This window comes from Phasianus colchicus, chromosome 13 (genome assembly GCF_987193195.1).
Source record: "Phasianus colchicus chromosome 13, bPhaCol1.hap1.1, whole genome shotgun sequence".
Lineage (NCBI taxonomy): Eukaryota > Metazoa > Chordata > Aves > Galliformes > Phasianidae > Phasianus > Phasianus colchicus.
In genome coordinates this window covers 2,315,176-2,333,641 of record NC_143448.1, presented here as the reverse complement: position 1 = coordinate 2,333,641, position 18,466 = coordinate 2,315,176, and the positions used below count along the sequence as shown (strand labels likewise).

The 18,466-nt window shown below is 52.1% G+C and overlaps 1 protein-coding gene across 9 annotated transcripts in view; it reads right to left on the bottom strand.

The window, feature by feature from the left end:
- Positions 1 to 18,466, bottom strand: part of PLEKHG4 (pleckstrin homology and RhoGEF domain containing G4) — a 79,831-nt gene that overhangs the window by 4,107 nt on the left and 57,258 nt on the right. For all 9 annotated transcript variants that reach the window (XR_016470824.1, XM_031615288.2, XM_090149767.1 and 6 more), the window contains exons 12-18: positions 17,600 to 17,722; positions 16,961 to 17,152; positions 3,847 to 4,733; positions 1,799 to 2,048; positions 1,346 to 1,435; positions 810 to 1,034; positions 3 to 173 (exon numbers count right to left, since the gene is read on the bottom strand). Coding sequence is in view for 8 of the 9 variants with exons in the window: in XM_031615288.2 (XP_031471148.2) it covers positions 3 to 173; positions 810 to 1,034; positions 1,346 to 1,435; positions 1,799 to 2,048; positions 3,847 to 4,733; positions 16,961 to 17,152; positions 17,600 to 17,722 (1,938 nt within the window). In the remaining variant the exon portion in view is untranslated. The remainder of the gene's footprint in view (positions 1 to 2; positions 174 to 809; positions 1,035 to 1,345; positions 1,436 to 1,798; positions 2,049 to 3,846; positions 4,734 to 16,960; positions 17,153 to 17,599; positions 17,723 to 18,466) is intronic.

Below are 18,466 nucleotides of genomic sequence, written 5' to 3'. Positions count from 1 at the left end.
ACCTTGAAGGAGCGCTTGTAGATGTACACATCAAAGCCACCCTCGATCCTCTTGGGCTTGCTGAACAGGATCAGGTCCTCAAAGAGGAAGACGTGGCGCTGGCACTTCCTGCGGCCCAGCCAGATGGCAAACTCATCCTGCCGCACCAGCTGCCCCTGCTCCTTCAGGTTCACCTGGCCACAGGGAACAGCATGGTAAGGACCCAGAACTTCTCCCAGCAGCAGGGAGCCCACAGCTGAGCAGACCCAGACATAGAGCACAGGTCCCACACATGGCCCACAGGGGAAGAAGTGGCCACTGCCTGTTTTCTTGAAGAAGATGACCATGTCCCCTTGGGCTGTATGGCATTGGTAATGGCCACATCTGGTCAGAACAACTGCCTCAGACCTAAGGTGAGAGCTGCAGCTCTTCCCTAAGCACAAGCCACTGACAACCTTCTCCTGTCACCCCACACAGATCTGTGACAAATCTCTGGACTGGCAGCTGGAGGCATCAGGTTGGCCTTCTCTTGAAGGATGAAGTGAATTGACAAGGAAAGGACACCCACCCAGCTTCCACCCAGGCACACCCAGGCCAGAAAGCAAGCACCTCAGTTCTGCCTGTTCCAAATCCATCATCTTCCACTCTGAGCCTGCAGCAAATCAGGAGACTGCCAAGCCCCACTGCACCCTTGCCCTGTGCTTCAGGAGTCAGCACCCTGACCACTGCAGGGATGTGCCACATGATCCAAAGACCCTAAGCCCTTGGGGGGGAGGGAGGAGGGGGAAATGTAGCTTGGCCCCCAGGCAGGGGAGGACACTGAAACGTACATCGCAGTCACGGATGGCATCCATGGCCAGCAAGTCATTCCCATGTCGTAGCTGGAACTTCACCATCTCCTCTGCTGCCCGGAGGTAGCCCAGCTCCTGCTCCTGTGCCTCGCTGCACTCCTTGATCAGGTCCTTCAGGAGCAGGGCATATTTGCTCATGCGCTGGATGGGTTTCAGCAGGTAGGAGGCCAGATCCATCTTATCCCCCAGCTGCACCTGCTTGAACTGAGAACACAGCAGTGACAGCAACAGCTCAGCAAGGGCAGCCTCAGGGCCCCACACAGGCACCAACACACCCCCAGCTGCCCAGGGCCTCAGCTTCCCAACAAAGCTACTCTGCTCACTCTACAGGGAAATGCAGCGGAAAGTGATCAATACTGCCATGTGCTGGGCATCTTCCCAAAGCACTCACTGCACGCTCCTGGCCCCACGTACACTTGTGCAGAGAGCTGTGCCAGAAGGCAGAGACTGCTTAGCAAAACAGGGCAGTGACTCAAACACCATGAGAAACCATGAATGTGAGCAGTAGCATTTACCTTGAAGAAGGTGTTCCCATGGCTGGCCAGCAGTGAGTCTGACTTTGGCTTGTTCTTGCTGTATAAGGCGTACATCCCAAACTGGTCTTTCTGCAAAAGAGATCTGTGTGTGAGGCCTGGGCAGGCCCAGGACCTGCAACAGCCATGCCCTGGGTTGATTACTGCAGCACTTCTGCCTCTCCCAGGCTGCGCCAGAGCCTCCTGTCCATCAAGACAGACTTTAAGTTCAGCAAGAGCAGGGGAATATTCTCACCTTCCTACTCCCACAGTAGCTAGGACTTTTTCCATCCATTTTCCTGTTACCCGTTGCTCATTATGTACCCCAATAAACATATGTATACCATCCCAGTAAGAGCCATGGCCCATCAAGGCACAGCTGAGCAGCTAGACTAATAGGTGCACAGAAGCCCGGTGTGGAGGAGCTCAACCCCAGGAGAAGGTGTGACGCCTTACGTGCCGCAAGAAGCAGTGGCTGACGCGCAGCGGGTGGTTGCAGCAGCTCTCGAGCTCTCGCAGGAAGTACTGACTGTGGAAGTCATAGAGCTTCTCTAGGTTCCCAAAAATGACGCTGCGTTTTCCCCGCAGGTCCTGGGGCAGATCCAGGCGCTCCATCTCAGGGAAGTAGCTTTCAATGATGTAGCACAGCGACCTGACGTACTCCCGCTCCGTGGTCACCATCTCATCGATGATGTGCCGCAGCTTGCTGCAGGAGGGAACAGCTTGTCTGAAGGGAACAGCTTGTCTGAAGGGACCCTGGAGCACAGGGCTGCCCTCCCCAGGACACAATGTTGGAATGATCCCCTTAGTACCACGTCAACCCAGATCCACAGCCTCCTGTGAGAGCTGCCCTTCCCTCATAAAGCTGGCAGACAACCCAAGGAACTCCACAGCTTTTCTGATCAGGAAGGGAAGCCCTGAGCTGGCTGTGGTCCTAAATCATCCTCAGCCGGGTCCAGTCCTGCTCCTGGACACAACAGGCTGCTCCCATAGATCACTGTGCTTCCAAAAAAAGGACAGCAGAAATGCCAGCAACTTTTGTGAAAAAGAGTCAGCCTGGACGCAGATGCTTTTGAGCTGGAGGAAGAAGGGCTGCCCACACGAGGAGGCTGCAGCCTGGAGCAGTAGGACCAGAAGGAGTGACCCAGCTGAAGGTTCTGTAAGTGCTCCAGCTGGGAAGGAGGGAGCTGCTCTGACTCTCCTCCGACCCAGGAGCTTGCTGGCTACCATTGGAGCACATATGCACTCTTGCTTAGCAAGAGGGAGTGAGCCTCAGCCCCTCTAAGGTGGGTGCCCCATTCCTGCATCAGTCCCAACCCAGCAGTCCAGCCATCCTTCCCAGGGCTTGTCCCAGTAACCATCAGTGGGAAATGGCCTTCCCATCAGGGCATCAGAATACAGCATTTCCTAGCACAGGTCGCTCTGTGCTCCTCTGAAGGGATTGCACTGCTCCTCAGTACTGGAGGTTTCCACTGTGAGGCAGTGCAGCACCAGACAACCACCTGAACCACGGGCCTGTCTTCCCTGATCTCAGCTTTCCCCAGAGCTCCTCAGGCTGTTCAGAAGTCCAAACCTCTGCATGCTGCTGCTTCCTTGAGAAGCACAGGGTCAGCCTTCTGCCTCTGATGCTCATCCCCTGCTGTGAGCCTTACTGACATGTGCTGGGCTCCATCTAGAGAAGGAAGCAGAGCTTCTGCAGAGCAGAAGCAGCAGAGGAGCTCTGTGGTCCCCGCATCCAGCCTTGGGTTCTCACCTCTCACACCAGCAGCAAACTGGGTCCTGCAGAGCTGCACCCACCTGCTGATCTCCCCCTCCCCACTTTTACCTGGGGAGGAAGAGAAGAGAAGGAGGACAGGAGCCCAACAGCTCCCACTGCTGGAGGGCGACCTTTCAAACCACTCCTGCCTGGATTCAGATCCCTTGATGGAGGCACACAGAATCTTCCTGACTGCCCTACCAGGATGTCTTTATCTGTTCCAAATTCTCTGAGATCTGCAAGTGACTTCTTAATTTTATTTTTATTTTTTTCCCTTTCTTCTATGAGGGCAGTTCAAAGACATGTCTGGTGACTCCCTTTCAAGAACAACTCAGATCCCTGGGATCTCCCTACCCTGGACATATTGCAGTACTAAAAAAAGATCCTCAAAGACAGAGAAGGAAAAGAGCAGAACAAAAGCCAGCTGTTGGTCACTGCAACAGAGATTTCAGCCCTAAAGGGCAACTACAAACACCACCATACCTCTGAAGTAGCTGCCACAGATTTGAAGTGCCTCCCTATCAGTCCAGGTACAGCCCCAAAGGAGTGTGAGGGCATGTCACGCTGCTTCTGCTCTGCTGCAGCCTCTGTGGCACGGGCTTTGTATGACCCTGAGTGCCACACTTCTGTGCACCCTCATCACCTGATATCAGGAGTGCTCTTTTCCTGCTTTTAGAGGAACAATGCTACAGAAGCCGCAAAGGGAGAACAACTGCCCATCTTTCCCTTTTCCCCTACAGTCACTCACCTGCCCCAGCTCCTGGCCTCTGCAGAGCCACAGCCCCGCTGTCCCTCCAGCTGCCGCAGTGCAAATGTCCTGTCCACCAGCTCCGTGCTGCTCACCTCCAGCCCCTTGATGAAGACACCGGTGTTGCCGTACCTGGCCGGCTCGCTCAGCGTCCTCTGGCAGCCCGACCACAGGCTCTCGCCGCATGGCAGGTCGAAGCTTTGGGCCTTACGGAGCATCCTCTTGGGAGGCAGCTTTCCAGAAGTGGGAGTGGAGGCACAGGATGGCTTCATCTCCAGCGTTTCTAAGATGCTCTCCAGGTTTGACTTCTCCTCGGGCAGTTTTGGTGACTTGCAGGCCCCGCTTCCAAAAGAAACTCTGCCAACGTGAGGCCCGGCCCCGATAGCAGCTTGGGAGGCAAATTCTTCCCCAGCACCAAAATCACCAGGGCAGCTCAGAGAGGGCAAGGGAGCTTTCTCTTTAGTCCAGCCCGTGGAGCGACTGGGCCGGCTGTGGGACGTGCCAGGATTTCTGTCCCACTGTGGACCGGGGGCAGCCCCCTCAGAGTGCCTGCGGTGAGACACGCTGCCAGCCTCACTGCCCACCTGTGGCTGCTCCAACAGCAGTGCCCTCCTGGTTCTCAAAGCCGCTTCCAGCTTCTTTTCAAAAACCAGCTTGGTCTCCTGGCATTTGGACCACGCGAATTTCCACTGCTTGAGTCCCTTGTCGCTCTTCAGCTCGCAGGCCAGCTCCTTCATCTCCTGGAAGCGGGCATCGCTGATGTCTGGGTGCTGCTCCTTGTAGCTCTCCAGGCACTTGATGACCCCGGCACAGTGCTCGGCAGAGCTGCACTCCTCCATGCTGATGCAGGCAAGGTGTCGCATCCCTTCCAAGGCCCACTCGTACGCCTGCAGAACAAAAGGCAGCAACCAGTCAGAGGCACTCAGGGAAGAATAACCCCAACTCGGTGCCCAAAGGGCGAGACAAGAGAAAGGATCAGTGTGTGGCCAACGCAGTTCCTCAAGTGTGAGTGAAGGGGGGGCTGCTACTGTCAATGGGGCTTAACAATTCAGCAGAACAAACAGCTCCTTATGTGGAGGATTTCAGCTGTGCTGGCTGCTTGGCCGCAGCCTCACTGCCACACCAGCACCCACACTGCTGGGTATGTGTGCCTTCCCTGGGAGGATCCCAGGGAAGCTGCTGGCAGGAATTTGCACACCTCGATGTGGCCCTGAAGGTTATTTCTATTGCTGTAGGAATGCTGGGAGCAGTTTCACAAGGCTCAGCTCGAGTGGAGCAGACACAGGCTTTGCAGGTACAGCTCTGCCCCGTCGAACAGGAGAAGTGGGATGAAATGCCACCACACTACCACCTTAGTTACACAACTAAAGAAGAGTGCTTGCCTGCCATGGCCCCACATACCCTGTGCTCAATCCCAGGAATGAAGGCAGCAGCCTCACATTCCCTGACAGTCAGGACTGCTGAACACAGGGACGTGCCTTGCTCCGAGGACAGGCACTTCTCTTCAAAGCTGCAGCTGCATGCTGTGCGTGCAGCCAGCTCCATTACTCATACAGAGCAAGGAGCTGCTTCAGAAGCCAGCAGCTGCACAGGGAAAACACCTCTCAAGCAGCCCCACACAGCAGCAGCCCCTCATCCCCCATCATCAGCACAGGCCTCAGACCTGCTGCTCACTCAGTTCAGGCACTGTGCTGCTGGGGTCAGAGGGCCTCGCAGTGGGCAGATGAGATGCCAGACCCCAGTGGGTCTGACTTATGCAAGATCTGGAGACTTCTGTATTCCCTGGAAGACAGCCTGGCTTTTACTGCCACCAGGAGGTTTCCCTTAGACTGGGGACCTCACTTCCATTCTCAAATGGGAGAGAGGAGCAGTTTAGAGGCTGCTTTTATTTCTCATCTACAGATCATCTCGCAACCTCGGCAAGGAGTAACCAGGGCTGCAACCCACAAGAGATACAGTCCCACCAGCCCTCACCTTCATATGCTGTCTCCTGGCAAAGACTGTAAGGCAGCACAGAACTCAATCTCACATAATTTCTACCCTCCCCAGTGCCTGTCACAGGCTAGTGAATAGCTCAGCTTTGTTCCCTGCACAATGGCAGTGGCCCTCCACACCCCACAGCTTGCCTGCTAACATGCTAAGTGGCCACCAAGGGTTTTCCAGCCACGTCATCCGCTCCAACTGTTCCATTCAGCACGTGAAACAGCAGCCCTGTCCATGGGCACTGTGCTCCAGCACACAGGGGTAAGCATCACCACACAGGTAAGAGCATTGCTGATGCTGCTATCTCTGTCCCGAGGCATTACAAGCCACATAGCTGACCCAGCCACACCACGATGGGCACCAAAGACACGGAGCACTGGGGGAGCAAGCAGGGCCATGGATTTTCCACACAGCTCTAAGTGCAGCGGGGCTCAGTGCTCCCACTGAGGTGTGGAACCAGGCAGGAAGAAGCCTGTAACTCTGCTTTCAATCTTCACCCTACAGACAAGTCATTACTGCAGCTCTCAATTAGAGGGTGAAGAGAAGCGTGCCTCCTACCTGCAGAGGGCTGGCCATGCAGCGGCAGCACAAGGAGCAGCAGCAGGCTGTCCTGCTGGGTGTGGAGGGAGGCTGGGCTCCTGGGGACCTGCTGGGCCACAGAACAGCCAAAGGCACCGCTGACCACACTTGTCCCGGCTTGCTTCACCACGGCAAGGCTGGCAGCACATCAAGGGCAGAAGCTCCCCATGTCTGTCACTGCTGGCACTGCACAAGTGTCATCTGCACACGGAAGCCAAGGCCCAGCAGTCCCAGCTCTCACCTGAGCCAATGTTTGTTATCATCGGTGGTTCCAGGCTGAACCTAACACAAAGCCACCACGTTTCTCCCAGTCTCAGGGTCCCAGACACCAATGGATCCTCTTATGCACAACTTAAGCAGGGACTCTTAGCTGCAAACTACCCCTGTACGCCAGCAGTTCAGACCAACCCCAGTTAAAAAGCTCTTTTAGAGTGAATAAAAGCACAGTTATCCAGACTGAAACCTTCCTGAAAGAGCTATCAGTCTGCAGACAGCAAGAAGCCTGCTGCTCTGTGAACCTGGAGAAGGTCCTCAGCTCCACTCACACTTTGCTCAGCCTCCCCTCCTCAGTACTGACAGTGAAAGAACAAGGCTGCAGGACCTGCAGAGGGCAGGGTGGTTACTTAGGAAAATACTCCCTCCTACCTGCCCAGTGGGATGGAGTGGGTCCATGTCTCACCGTGCATCACCATCTCCTGCAGCCGACTGGTACAAGGCCACCTCTGCAGCCCACGGCTGGGCTCAGCTATTCACAAGCAAATGCTGCTAGCCTAAATACCAGATCGAGGAGCCCTGGAAACCAGAGAGCAGGCGGGGGGAAGGGTCTGTGCTTCACATGAGAACTACTGAAGTGTGAGGACGACAGCCTGCCTGGGAGCAGGCCAGGTCCCCTTTCTTTCACAGTGCAGAAACAGAGAGAAAACAGCCCCACTAACCCCAAATGCAAGCAAGATGCAAAGGAAGTTGCCACCCAACACAGGAGAGCTGTGGAGAAAACAGGGCAGTCTCTTCTGGGTGTTGCAATGCTTTTCCCATGTCTCAACACTAAGGCCCCTGCTCACTTCTAGCAGGATTTGGGGCTGTATAAGCAAGCAGCTGCCCTTAGAGGTATAAGAAAGCACACAACTTCAGATCGCAGCCTTTCAGCAAAGCCACCAGTCACAAGCACACTCTCTATGCAGAGGTCTGCTGTTACCCTGTCCCCCCCTGTTGTATTTGTCTATTTCACACTGCACACTAAGTCTTGTCTGGGATTCATTAGCAGCAGAAAGCAGACTAACCAGAACAATGTCCTGCAGGGCTGCAGCTCAGCTTTAAGCACCCTCCTGAAATATAAAGCTAAATGACTCCTGAGTTGCTGTGTCCCTGATGTCCCCCCCCCTCCCCTCCCATAGGAGAGACCACTAACATCACTAGTTTGCCTACACTAGCAAAGAAGAACACTTTCAGTCCAGTATTTGCATTGCTGCCTGTTACCAAGTGCTTGGTGCTGTACAAACACCAGAGGGGACAAAGGGTGACAGGCAGGCACAGACTAAATCCCCTGGGTTAGAATAAGAGGAGAACAGGCAGATGCCCACAGCTGGGCAGGGAAGGACAAGGCATGGGAAAGTGGCAGCAGTCAGCAGGGAATACAATGGACCACACGGGCATCAGAGAGGGACAGATCCACAGACAGCCTCAACTGCAGAACAAGGACAGGGGAAACTCATTAGAGCAACATGCTTAGAAATTGCAGCAGCACTCCGGGAGAACGTGAACAGAGCTCAAAACTCCCTTCCTTTGCCCTTGGGCAGCTAAGCCTTGACAAGACCAGGAGAGGCTAAATTACAGGAGAAGATAATTGGATGAAATGGGATTGTGCACAATTTCTCCTCTCTTGACAGCAACACGACGACCTGAAGGGCACTTGTGGCTGGTTGCTCTGCAGTTGGCAAGTGCTTGTGCTTCTTTTTACTGCTGCAACTGCCAAGCAACACCTAGCGTGGCTCCATTAGGAGCAGGCTGACTCAACTAATGAATCACAACAAGCCACAGTAACCCTGCTTCACTGCGACTCAGAGCTTCCGCAGAGCAACCTGTGCTAGAGACACATGGATGAGTGTATTTATATATTTACGTGCACTAAATGACTCCCTAGGAACCTGGGCAGTGCAGAGAGGTTTGCCCTCTCTGCAGCTGCAGAGAACCTCCCAGCAGCACACAAGGTGCAGTTTCCCCCCAACTCTCCCCTTTTTTCTCCGTGCCTTTGAGTTTGAGTAGATGGCACTGCTTATTTTTGTCTCACCAGCAGGATTGTCTCAACATTTAAAAACCTCCTGAGCCCAGAGGACTGGGAATTAAGATTGCTCCCAGCACAATCAGAAACTTGAACATTTGTGCTTGCAACAAACCAGCCTCTGTATTTGAAGCACTACCCAGCTTCTCATCAGCTCTCACCGCAAAACTTTTCTGTCAGTAAAACTCTGCTTACCATCCCTTCTTACTAAAGAACAGATGCTGCCTCACTGCCTTCGTATCGTCCTCCTCCTTCCTGATGTCTCACCACTTACTCAGTGTGTGCCAGCCCAGCCTCACCCTTGGACACTGCCAACAGCACAGCTGCACTTAGGGATACACAGCAAAGTACACAGCAGTGCTGTGCTAAAAGAGCACAGAGAGCTTGTGAAGCACAACTGCATGCTGAGATCTGCTGTCACCAACAGCTGGGACCCAGGGAAAGGTCCTCCACCTGGCCACACCGGGCACTGCAGCCATGAAAACACCTCCAGGCTGATTTGAACAAGTTGCACATGTTGAATTTTTATTGATGGCTGAAAAACCAGAGGCATGAAGGAGTAAGCATGTGTTTGTGAATGTGCAAGCACTGCCTGGAGAAGGAGGAGGAGGAAAAGGGCAGAGATTTCATGCTTTTTTTTTTAGCAAAGGGTAGCAATCTTTTTGGTGAGAGCCGCAGGCCTCATGCTGCCAGCGAATTCAAGACCAAAGCACTGCAAGACTGGTGACTCATTGAAGCTGGTGTCTTGCACAGCAGCAGCAAATTGTTCTCCACTCTGAGACTGATGTCACCTCAAGAGGTTTTTGCATGGTGTTGATCTACACTTCTCTCAACAGCCTCATCACCACACCGTGCAAATGCCCCCTGTAATAGCCTTACACTGGCTCCTGGCTAATGATACCCTCCACACTCAGCTGGGGACTGTGAAACCTCCAGCACGCCCTTGGGCCTGGTTGGAAAGCATTGGTGCTTTCACTGTACTCTTCAATTCCCATCCTTTCCCCTGTGACACACTGAGTCAAACTGCTTTGTTCTAAATGGCGTGCTGCCATTTGGTTGGCTGAAGGGAAGGGCAGTCTACCCAAACTGCCCTTTTCCAGCCCTACAAGCAATCCGTGGGGACCAGAGGAGAGAGCACACCAACCTCTGCATCGCTGTCCCATGGCACAGCTCCTTCCACTGCAGCTGAGCTAGGAGAAAGGCTCTGCCTCAGGAGATGTGGGGCTGAAACCAAACCCAGCACCAGCACATCTGTCAGGCCTCCCTTCCTCAGCCCCTGGTTTAAGGGACACACTGAGATGCACTGAAAGGCTCTGAGCCCCCCTAGAGCAACGAAAGGAGCCTGGGCAGAGCCAGTGGCTCTTGGGAGAACTCTGTCCATATGGCAGGGCTTTGATATGCAGATCGGAGCCATTGTGAGCCACAGCTCCATCTGTAAGCCGAGGGCAGCTCCATGTCCAGATTGCCCAAACAGATCTATTTAACGCCTGTGACTAAAGGGAATTCCAGACTCCAGGAGGATCCAAGTATCCAGATGGATGCCAGCACACCAGCATTCAGAAAGCCTGCCGTCCTGCACAGCTCCTGTCCCAAGATCCAAGTGAAAAAAAAAGCATCCAAACCCAACATCCTGCTCGCATGCCCAAGGCTGAGGGCCAGCTGAGGGAAGACCTGTTAGCATCACATCTTGCACCTCAAGTGCGATGCATTCCTCCTGCAGTTCAGCTGGAACCCAAGCTAGGAAATCCCTACATCTGCTGATAGGAAACACTGCTTCCCTGCCATTAGGGACTGCCTACCAGGGTCCTGATCCTGGAAGAGATTTGCTTTCGTTGCTGCACCAAAGGGGAGCAAACCCCACACTTTTGGATAAACTATCAGATTATGCTCGCGGGCAGCCAAGGCCACCAAGAAACTGTTAAAGAGCACAGTGATCCAAGTTTCTGCAGCACATCGAGTGTTGCCCCTGCATGCACAGTGGGGTCCAAATATGCTGGCATTCCTGGGATCAGAATGGCAGCTGAGGGGCAGGCAGCCAACATCCCAAAAGCTGCTAAATGCTGGGGCCCTCCAGCCCACTGCCAGCACTGAAATAGGGAGAAGAAGCAAGGACCCCAACAGCCGGGTCACACAAGCAAGCAGAGCCTGAAACACTGTGGCAGGTGCTGGAAAACATCTCACCCCAAGAATTCACCTTCAACCCTGAACTGTGCTTGGATGTGGCACGTGGAAAAACCCCAACTAATCCACTGTTGCTCCTGACGAAGCAACTCTTACACGAGTTCCTCTGCCTTACACACCTCTGCTGTGCACCTAGAAAGGAGCACTGAATGCTGGAGCTTCCACCATTCTGCCTTCTGTAGTCATAGAGCTTGCTGGGAGCTACAAACACTGCTCTGACACTAAGTAGACAATGAAGATGTTGATGAAAAAAGAGAAAACAACCTAGATGACAGTAGATCTAGCAAGCAAATTACTGGAGAATTCATAAAATATTTTCCAAGCAACACATTTTTAAAGGCAGTAATTTGGGAAAGCTAACATAGACTGGATTTGTGTTGTCAGGGCTTCTTGTTTATGCAAGAGGTAAACTTCAAACTTCAGAAACGTTCTGATAAAAGAATACCCTTGTTGGGACTTATTAACATTGCAGGAAGGCTTCTCCAGCAAAAAGCTGGCAGGAAGGAGAAGGGAGAGATTTCATGCATTAACCTTGCGTGAACTCGACAAGAGGATCGACTTTCCAACCTCTAGGCTCAATCTCCCACGTGCTTTAGACCATGTATGAAAATGGACACCCCTGAAATGAGAGAGCAAATCAGGAGAGATGTCTGTCTAGGGCACCATTTTGATAATGTAACTGAGGAAGGAGAGAGAAGAGAGGGAGTGATGAGCCAGCTACTGTCAGACACCAAGGGTTCCCCTAGAGCAGCTTCACAGCATCAGGAAGGCACAGTGTTGTGCTACTCAGACCTTCCTTCATCATCTTCAGTACTTATAGCAGGAAGCAAATGAAAGCTATTAATTAGAAATTTCATGCAGCCTTTCCCCAGAGAAGTCAAGTCAATCTCTGTGCCAAGACAGAGGGAGAACAGCACCTGTTATTAAAGAGACTGTGCTGTAAGCCATGGTGAAGGCCCCCTCTCTCAGCAGTGCTGGGGGCAGAACTGTGTTCTGACCTGCAAAGGTCTGCTATTAACAGACAAACACAGGGGCACAACGACCCGTGTGTCTGCCTGTAATAAGTATCTGTAATAGTGACACATCAGGTGCCTCTTTTTACACTTTGGTGTGAAGTTACACTCTGCAGTTCCTCTCCAAGCCCATTCCCAGAGCTGGGAATCACGATGCCCTTTAAGTACAATTAACTCTCTGCCTGTGCCAAACAGCCTGCGATAGAACAACCACACTTCAAGGTCCCCAGCAGCTACCCAGCTCCTCTCCAGCTTCCTGCAGACCAGCATTCACAACCTTGCTTCTCTCACCAAAGGCTGAGCAAAAAGGTACGTCAGTAACTTGCTGCTTGAAGGGGACTGACCTTTAAATCGCGGTCTGGGATGCTACATCTGGTGTGCCAGCAGAATTCAGGCAGAAAAGCAAGAAGTCCCAGCAGGTAGCTGCTGTGACTTTTGGGGAGAGCTGCCAGGTACCTGCTGAACTCAGCCAATTCTCACACTCTGATTTTAGCTGTCACACAGAGTTCAGCTCTGTCCCTGGGAACACAGCAGCAGTGAGTCTCAGCAGCCCAAAGCCTGCACCAACTCCACTGTGCTGCCCACAACCTGACAGCAGCCCAGGGTGGGATCAAAACATCTGCCCTGTGTGTGCAGCCAGGTGGTTTGGGACGTGCAGTCTGGTCCCACCAGCAACTTGTAGATGCAGATAAACTCTATCTGCTATGAAGAACATGAAACATCCTCTAAGAAAGAAGAACAGGGACAGACGCTGTTGCATTACAGAGAGCACAGCCCTGGAGTTCAGAGGGACCACGCAAAGACACACAGAGCTCTGCGCACACAAAAGACACACACAGAGAACTCTGATTCATGCTGGACACACACAAGCCTCCTTTACACTGTTTCCAAACAAATCTCAATGCAACCAACACGTCAGCCGGTCCCGCTGGACACTTGGTACTTACAGGAGCGTTTGCTGTGTCTGTCTGCGGCTGCAGTCGGATGGGGTGAGTTTAGCTGAAAGGGAGAGTGCATGGAGATCCACAGAGCAGAGCTGGGCTGGGGGGAGGAAGGGCCCCAGCCCCTCTTTGGGCCCCAGAAGCAGCAGCACTTGTTCACAGGATGGAGCGCAAGAACGCTGGCATGCCTGCAGCAGCAAGGACAATGGGGAGGGATGAGGAGGCGCTGCCATAATCAAATGCAGGCCAGCTGGCCCTCCCCCAGGAAGGGTAGGCACCTCCTTCACTTGCCAAAGGCTTTGTTTTCTAAGCCACAAAGAACAAAGTGGTGCCGGGGTGAGTGAGAAGAGGAGAAAAGCCATCCACAGTGCAAGCAGAGCCGCACGTGAGCATACGCAGTCTGTTCACAAATGCCAGTGCAGATGGAGAGAGGTTGGGCCATGCTTGGCACATGCTGAGCAGGGCTCAGAAGCAGCAGGTCCTGGCTGGAGATCCCTGCTCCCTTAGGACCTGCACGGGCTGGGCTCCTTCGGTGGGATCCAAGGCTCAGAGAAATGCTGCTGAAGAAAAGGCTCCAGAGCACAGTCCAAAGAAATCCCAACAAGGGAAATGCTATCATTTGTTAAGTAACCTCACACCAACAATCCCAAACGCCGAGCCTCTGAACAGTTTTCCTCAGAAAGCAGGCACAAGGCAAGGTTCCAAGGCTCCCACCAAAATAGACCTCTTGCACAACACCCTGACAAGCCAGAAAAGAGCCTCTGGGGCTGAGGCTGCCCGGAGCTCAGCTCTAAGGGCTCTGGTCCCAGCAGCGTCACAGCTGCAGGGTATGCAGGTGCTGAGCTAGTGAGATGCTCTGCCCTATCCAGTTGGGTCAGTGCTTTCTTCCAGCAGGGACATTTTGCCAAAAGCATTGTATGTCTTCACTACTGACCTCCTGCAGGACTGCCTGACACCTCAGTGCTGGCAAAGGCTGAGCTGTGAGCTCTGGCTCATCAGATGTGCCACATTAGTTAGCTGCAGAAAAACCACACAGCTCTCGGGGTGGGGATCTTCAAGCTGGGATCACAGGCAGGGGGCACTTTGCTCACTACAAAGTCATGAGCATGCAGAGACAGTAAGAATGAGCTGGGAAATAACTTCACCTAAAGAAAGTTTGAGAGTGGAAGAAGTCTGAAGGCTAACAAGGTAAGCAGAGAGCAGGAGACTTGCTCTAGCTTCTGGTAATGACAGGGTGCTTGTTGCAGTGCCAGTGTGAAGCCAGGCTAGGCAGCGAGTGAGGGATGCTAAGGGTCACCCCTCCAGGATCCTCAGAAGAAGCCAACAGTGGTGCTTTTGGTACAACACACACACCCTTGCTTGCTCAGCTTTCCACTTCTCCCCCAAGGCACTGCCAGATCCCATCACAGCTGTGGAACTGAGTAAACAAGGGACAGAGGCCAAACCAGGCTCAAAGCCACAGGAAGATGGCACGTCCCACTGTATGCCTATGCTGAGTCTGTGGTACTAAAACAATGCTCTGCCTGCAGTCGGAGATGGACAGCAGCTTCCTGCACCACTCCTGCCTCAGCCCAGCCACCCACAGCCCTTTCCAGGCACCAAGAAAGGAAGTGGGGACTAATGGAAACATCCAGCCTGGCACAGGTTGTGGCTTCAGGGATGGAATTCTGCCAGCCCGTGTGTGAGCTCCATGTGGTCTGGCCCTGCCCAGCTTGCTCAGCTCTGATGGGCCACTGGGGCTGCCAAACAGTGAAAAAACACAGCACAGCAGCGTGAGGGGCCATATGAGGTGCTCCTGACCCCCTCCACAGCCTGTCTGGCAGCCACATTCTGCGTGCCACACCCTATGCACCGTGTGTTCACCACATGCAGACAGGAGGACAGCAGAATGCTCCCACCCCAGCAGACTGTGTGGTATGAGGGTACAAACACCACGATCCCTGCGGTGGGCGCTCCGCTGCCTTGGCACACATTGAGACATTTGGAGACATCTGAGCTTGCCAGCTCATTACCATAGTGTACATTGCTTACGCATCTCCAGGCTTTTCCCCGAATCCTGGGGTCTGGCATGCTGCAAGCTCTTTACAAGAAGGAAATCAAGGATATTACTCTGTTTAGACTCCTGCTGTTGATCCCTTCAGATATTAGGGAAGAGAGAAGGGGCTTAAGCAGGCACTTACAAGATCACAGCAGTAAGGCCAAAGCAGCTCAGCATCAGAGGAGAGCAAAATCAGTTTAGATAAGATCTTCTGCTTCTCTCCTACCTCCCAGACAGCACCGCTGGCTTTGCTTTTGGAAAACAGAAAGCTGGAGATCAAGATAAAAATAACGGGCAGAAAGAACTTAAACGCTGCACAGCAGTTTCTGCACTCATCCTACAGCTGCAGGACGCATCCCCTCCACACCCCTGGTTTCAGTTGGCCACTGGCTCACAATACCCATATGCTGTATTTACAACACTAAATCTGTTTATAGTTCTATTGAAACTGGTAAGACCAAAATCCTGCTCCCTCACTACACAGGATATTTCTCCTCTGCACCAAAGCAGCAAGCAAACGTGCCATTCCACTGCCGTTCAGCCTGCACTGCAGTGTGTAGCATGAAACTAAAGGGGATGCTGCTGCCACCAAGGAGCGTGTTCAGTCATCATCTACCAAAAAGAAGTTGAATAAACAGCGTGCTAAAAAAAAGAAATGGGCCATCTCTGGGGGCCGTGCAACATCTGTGCCCCAGGAATGGTCCAAATAAGGCTTAGCTCTGATGGATGTTTGTCCACAGCTTCAAAGTCCTGGCTGACCATGCTGGCAGTGCAGGAGGTACCGTGTACCACTACACCATGGGCTGTAGTACCCACACCTGAACAGAGGAGACAGCAGCCACCAGGTGCTGCAGCTCACAGCTGTGCTCCAGAGATCCCCAACTTCAGCTGGGTTGGGTCACACAGGACTGATGTCTGACTTGGCCAGAGGCTTGCCAAGGTTTTGTACAAGGTGTGGCACCTCTATGTGCCTCAGTTTGTGAGCAGTACAGCAACAGCCTTCTTTACCAGGGCTTCACTCCACTGAGAAAGAAATGACACAGTGTCACAGAAAAAGGGTCTCCCACTTGCACAGCAAACTGCAGAGATGAGCTAGAGCAGATCTGCTGAGCATCAGCAAACAAGCAGCCCTCACCTGGCATGACAGCAAGGCTCTGCAATGCCTTCTTCACTTTCCTCTCTTACACAGGACGCTTCTGAATGTTTTTCATGTTTAGCTGAGTTTCCACCCCCTTCTCTGAGCACTTCTGGCTGCCAAGGCAGCTCAGAGACAGCAACTAAGTGGCACCTACATCTGGTACAGCTTAACTTTCAGTGTCTATTCTTTCTGGAATTTGAGAACTTAAAACCCAATGTTTGTACAAGTGTGGAGTAAGTGGAGCACAGGCTCCCTGGTCCTCTGTGCCTGCCAGAGCTGTACTTTCAAGTGCACATACAAAATCCTACTGTTTATTCATATGCAACTTTAGAAATTAAATCACACCAAATGCAACTGCATGCCTCCTGAACAGCATATTTGCTTTCAACCAAACAGGTGAGAAGGTCACACGCTCATTGCAGCTACCACAAGCACCCTCTCCTCCTGGCTTTCAGATACCAAGACCCACTCGGTGTTCGTGCCCCTTGGCCACACTCCCCAGCACCCTGTTCTGGCATTCCACATCCTTCTACATGTCTCCAAAAGAGAAGAAGTGGACTAAATTAAGGACTGAATAGTAGGGTGCTACTCAGGACATGCCAACAGGCTCAGTTTACCAGCATGTAAAGATACAGCACCAACAAAATGTGGGCAACCTACCTTGGCATGGTGGCCTAATCCAGCACTGCCACAATTCTTCTATCCCCTACTGCCACAAAAAGGGCCTACAAGTTACAGCTCAGACAGAAGAACTCTATTCTTAATAGACACAGATGCTGTCTTAAACACACACCAATCCTTTCTTTTACATACAGACTTGAAAAAAAATCAATGCAAATTATGATTTGTCAGCTCCCTGTTGGCGTGCACACTAAATTTTGTGTATTTCATAAACCACCACGCTCGGACTGAGTCTGAGCAGGTTTTTACACCCTCCTCCATGCAGCAGTTGCCTTGTCTCACCTTGTCAAAGAATTCATACAGCCTGACTGTCTCACAGACTCGATGCCTGCTTTCATCCAGTTGAGTGCAGAATTCTTCCAGTTGATCTCTGTAGGTCTGCAGCTTCACTCTGTAAGAATGTACATCCACAGAAGAAAAGTCTTCCCAACGATCCATCTTCTTAAGTGCTTCCTGTCCCCTTCTGCAATACTCCTGAAAGCAAAATGTGTTTGCATATGAGGACAGAGACCTCACACGGATAGTAGATCAAAGTCATTAAGCTGGGACTAATTAGAGCAGAGTTTAGGTTCAATTCAAATGAGCAGAAGTGTACTTGTTTACAGCAGAATTTTGCAGAGTCCTGACATCTGTTATAATTTACATTAGCCACATGGCAGCTTGTAAAGGTCCACCCAGTAAGACCAAGAAGTCAACTAGAATAAAAAAAGATGATGTTTCCTCTTTCCTGAGGGGTAGAGCTGGTGGTTCTGTCTGCAAGAGGAGAACAGGGAAGCTAAGCAGTGTAAAGGAATGACACCAACACCTTGGTGATGAACCCTCTACCAATGCTGTCACAGCATCATGGCTTTGGCTGAGCATGCATGCACGCTGCCAACTCAGACTCAGGAGAACACGTTTTTCCAATCAGACAACACTTACGCTGGCAACAAGATCAAACTCCCTGAACTGCTTCTGTGCTTGAAGCAGCATCTCCAAAGAATCGTCCAGGTTGATCATCTCCTTCAGCTTTTTTCTGCCAACATTCTCAATCCAACTGCTGACCTAGGAGAAAAGGGAAAAGCTCCACTATTAGTCACTCTGTACTACTCACCAAGGCAGACCTTTATGTGGAAAGAACAGGGAATTGCTCTCATAACACTGGTCATTTCATTACTGGAAAAAATGCGCATGTACACTTTTTCCCCATCCTGGCATTTCAGTGTGAGCCTCCTGCATTGAGTTTTTCCACTTCAGGTTACCAAGTAATTGCAAAGTTCTGCTATTGCTCACATAGCCTTAGGCATAAACAGGGCATGTATCTGCCTGGGTTCTGTTTCGGGTGATCCGTGGTCTAGAGCAAGCTCTGCATCCTACAGGTGAGCCTGATATTGCTATCACTGTTACCCCTAAATGGGATTAAGTCTCCTTGCTGCCAGGCTTCCTATACCACTTCCCTTTTCTGACTGGCAGCACATAAATGATGTCAGTGCAAATACACTGATGAATTCTCACCACCAGCAATCTTTCAGAGATCTCTGGGATTCTCAGATATGAGTTTTCTGAAGACAGCTTGCCATGCTGGCTCCACTGCTGCACAGTAACTACAGGTTCCTTGACAGAGCCCTGTGGCCACCAGTTTTAAGCCTGTATCCTCAAACACAAGTGAACAACGAACAGCTGTATGCTAAAAGCAAGGCAGACACGGGAGGCCAAGGAGGATAACACCATCACCATTGAATAAGCATTTTAAAAATGGCTGGCAAGTTTGTCAATGATGCTTCAGAAATAGCTGCACCTGGAAGGACA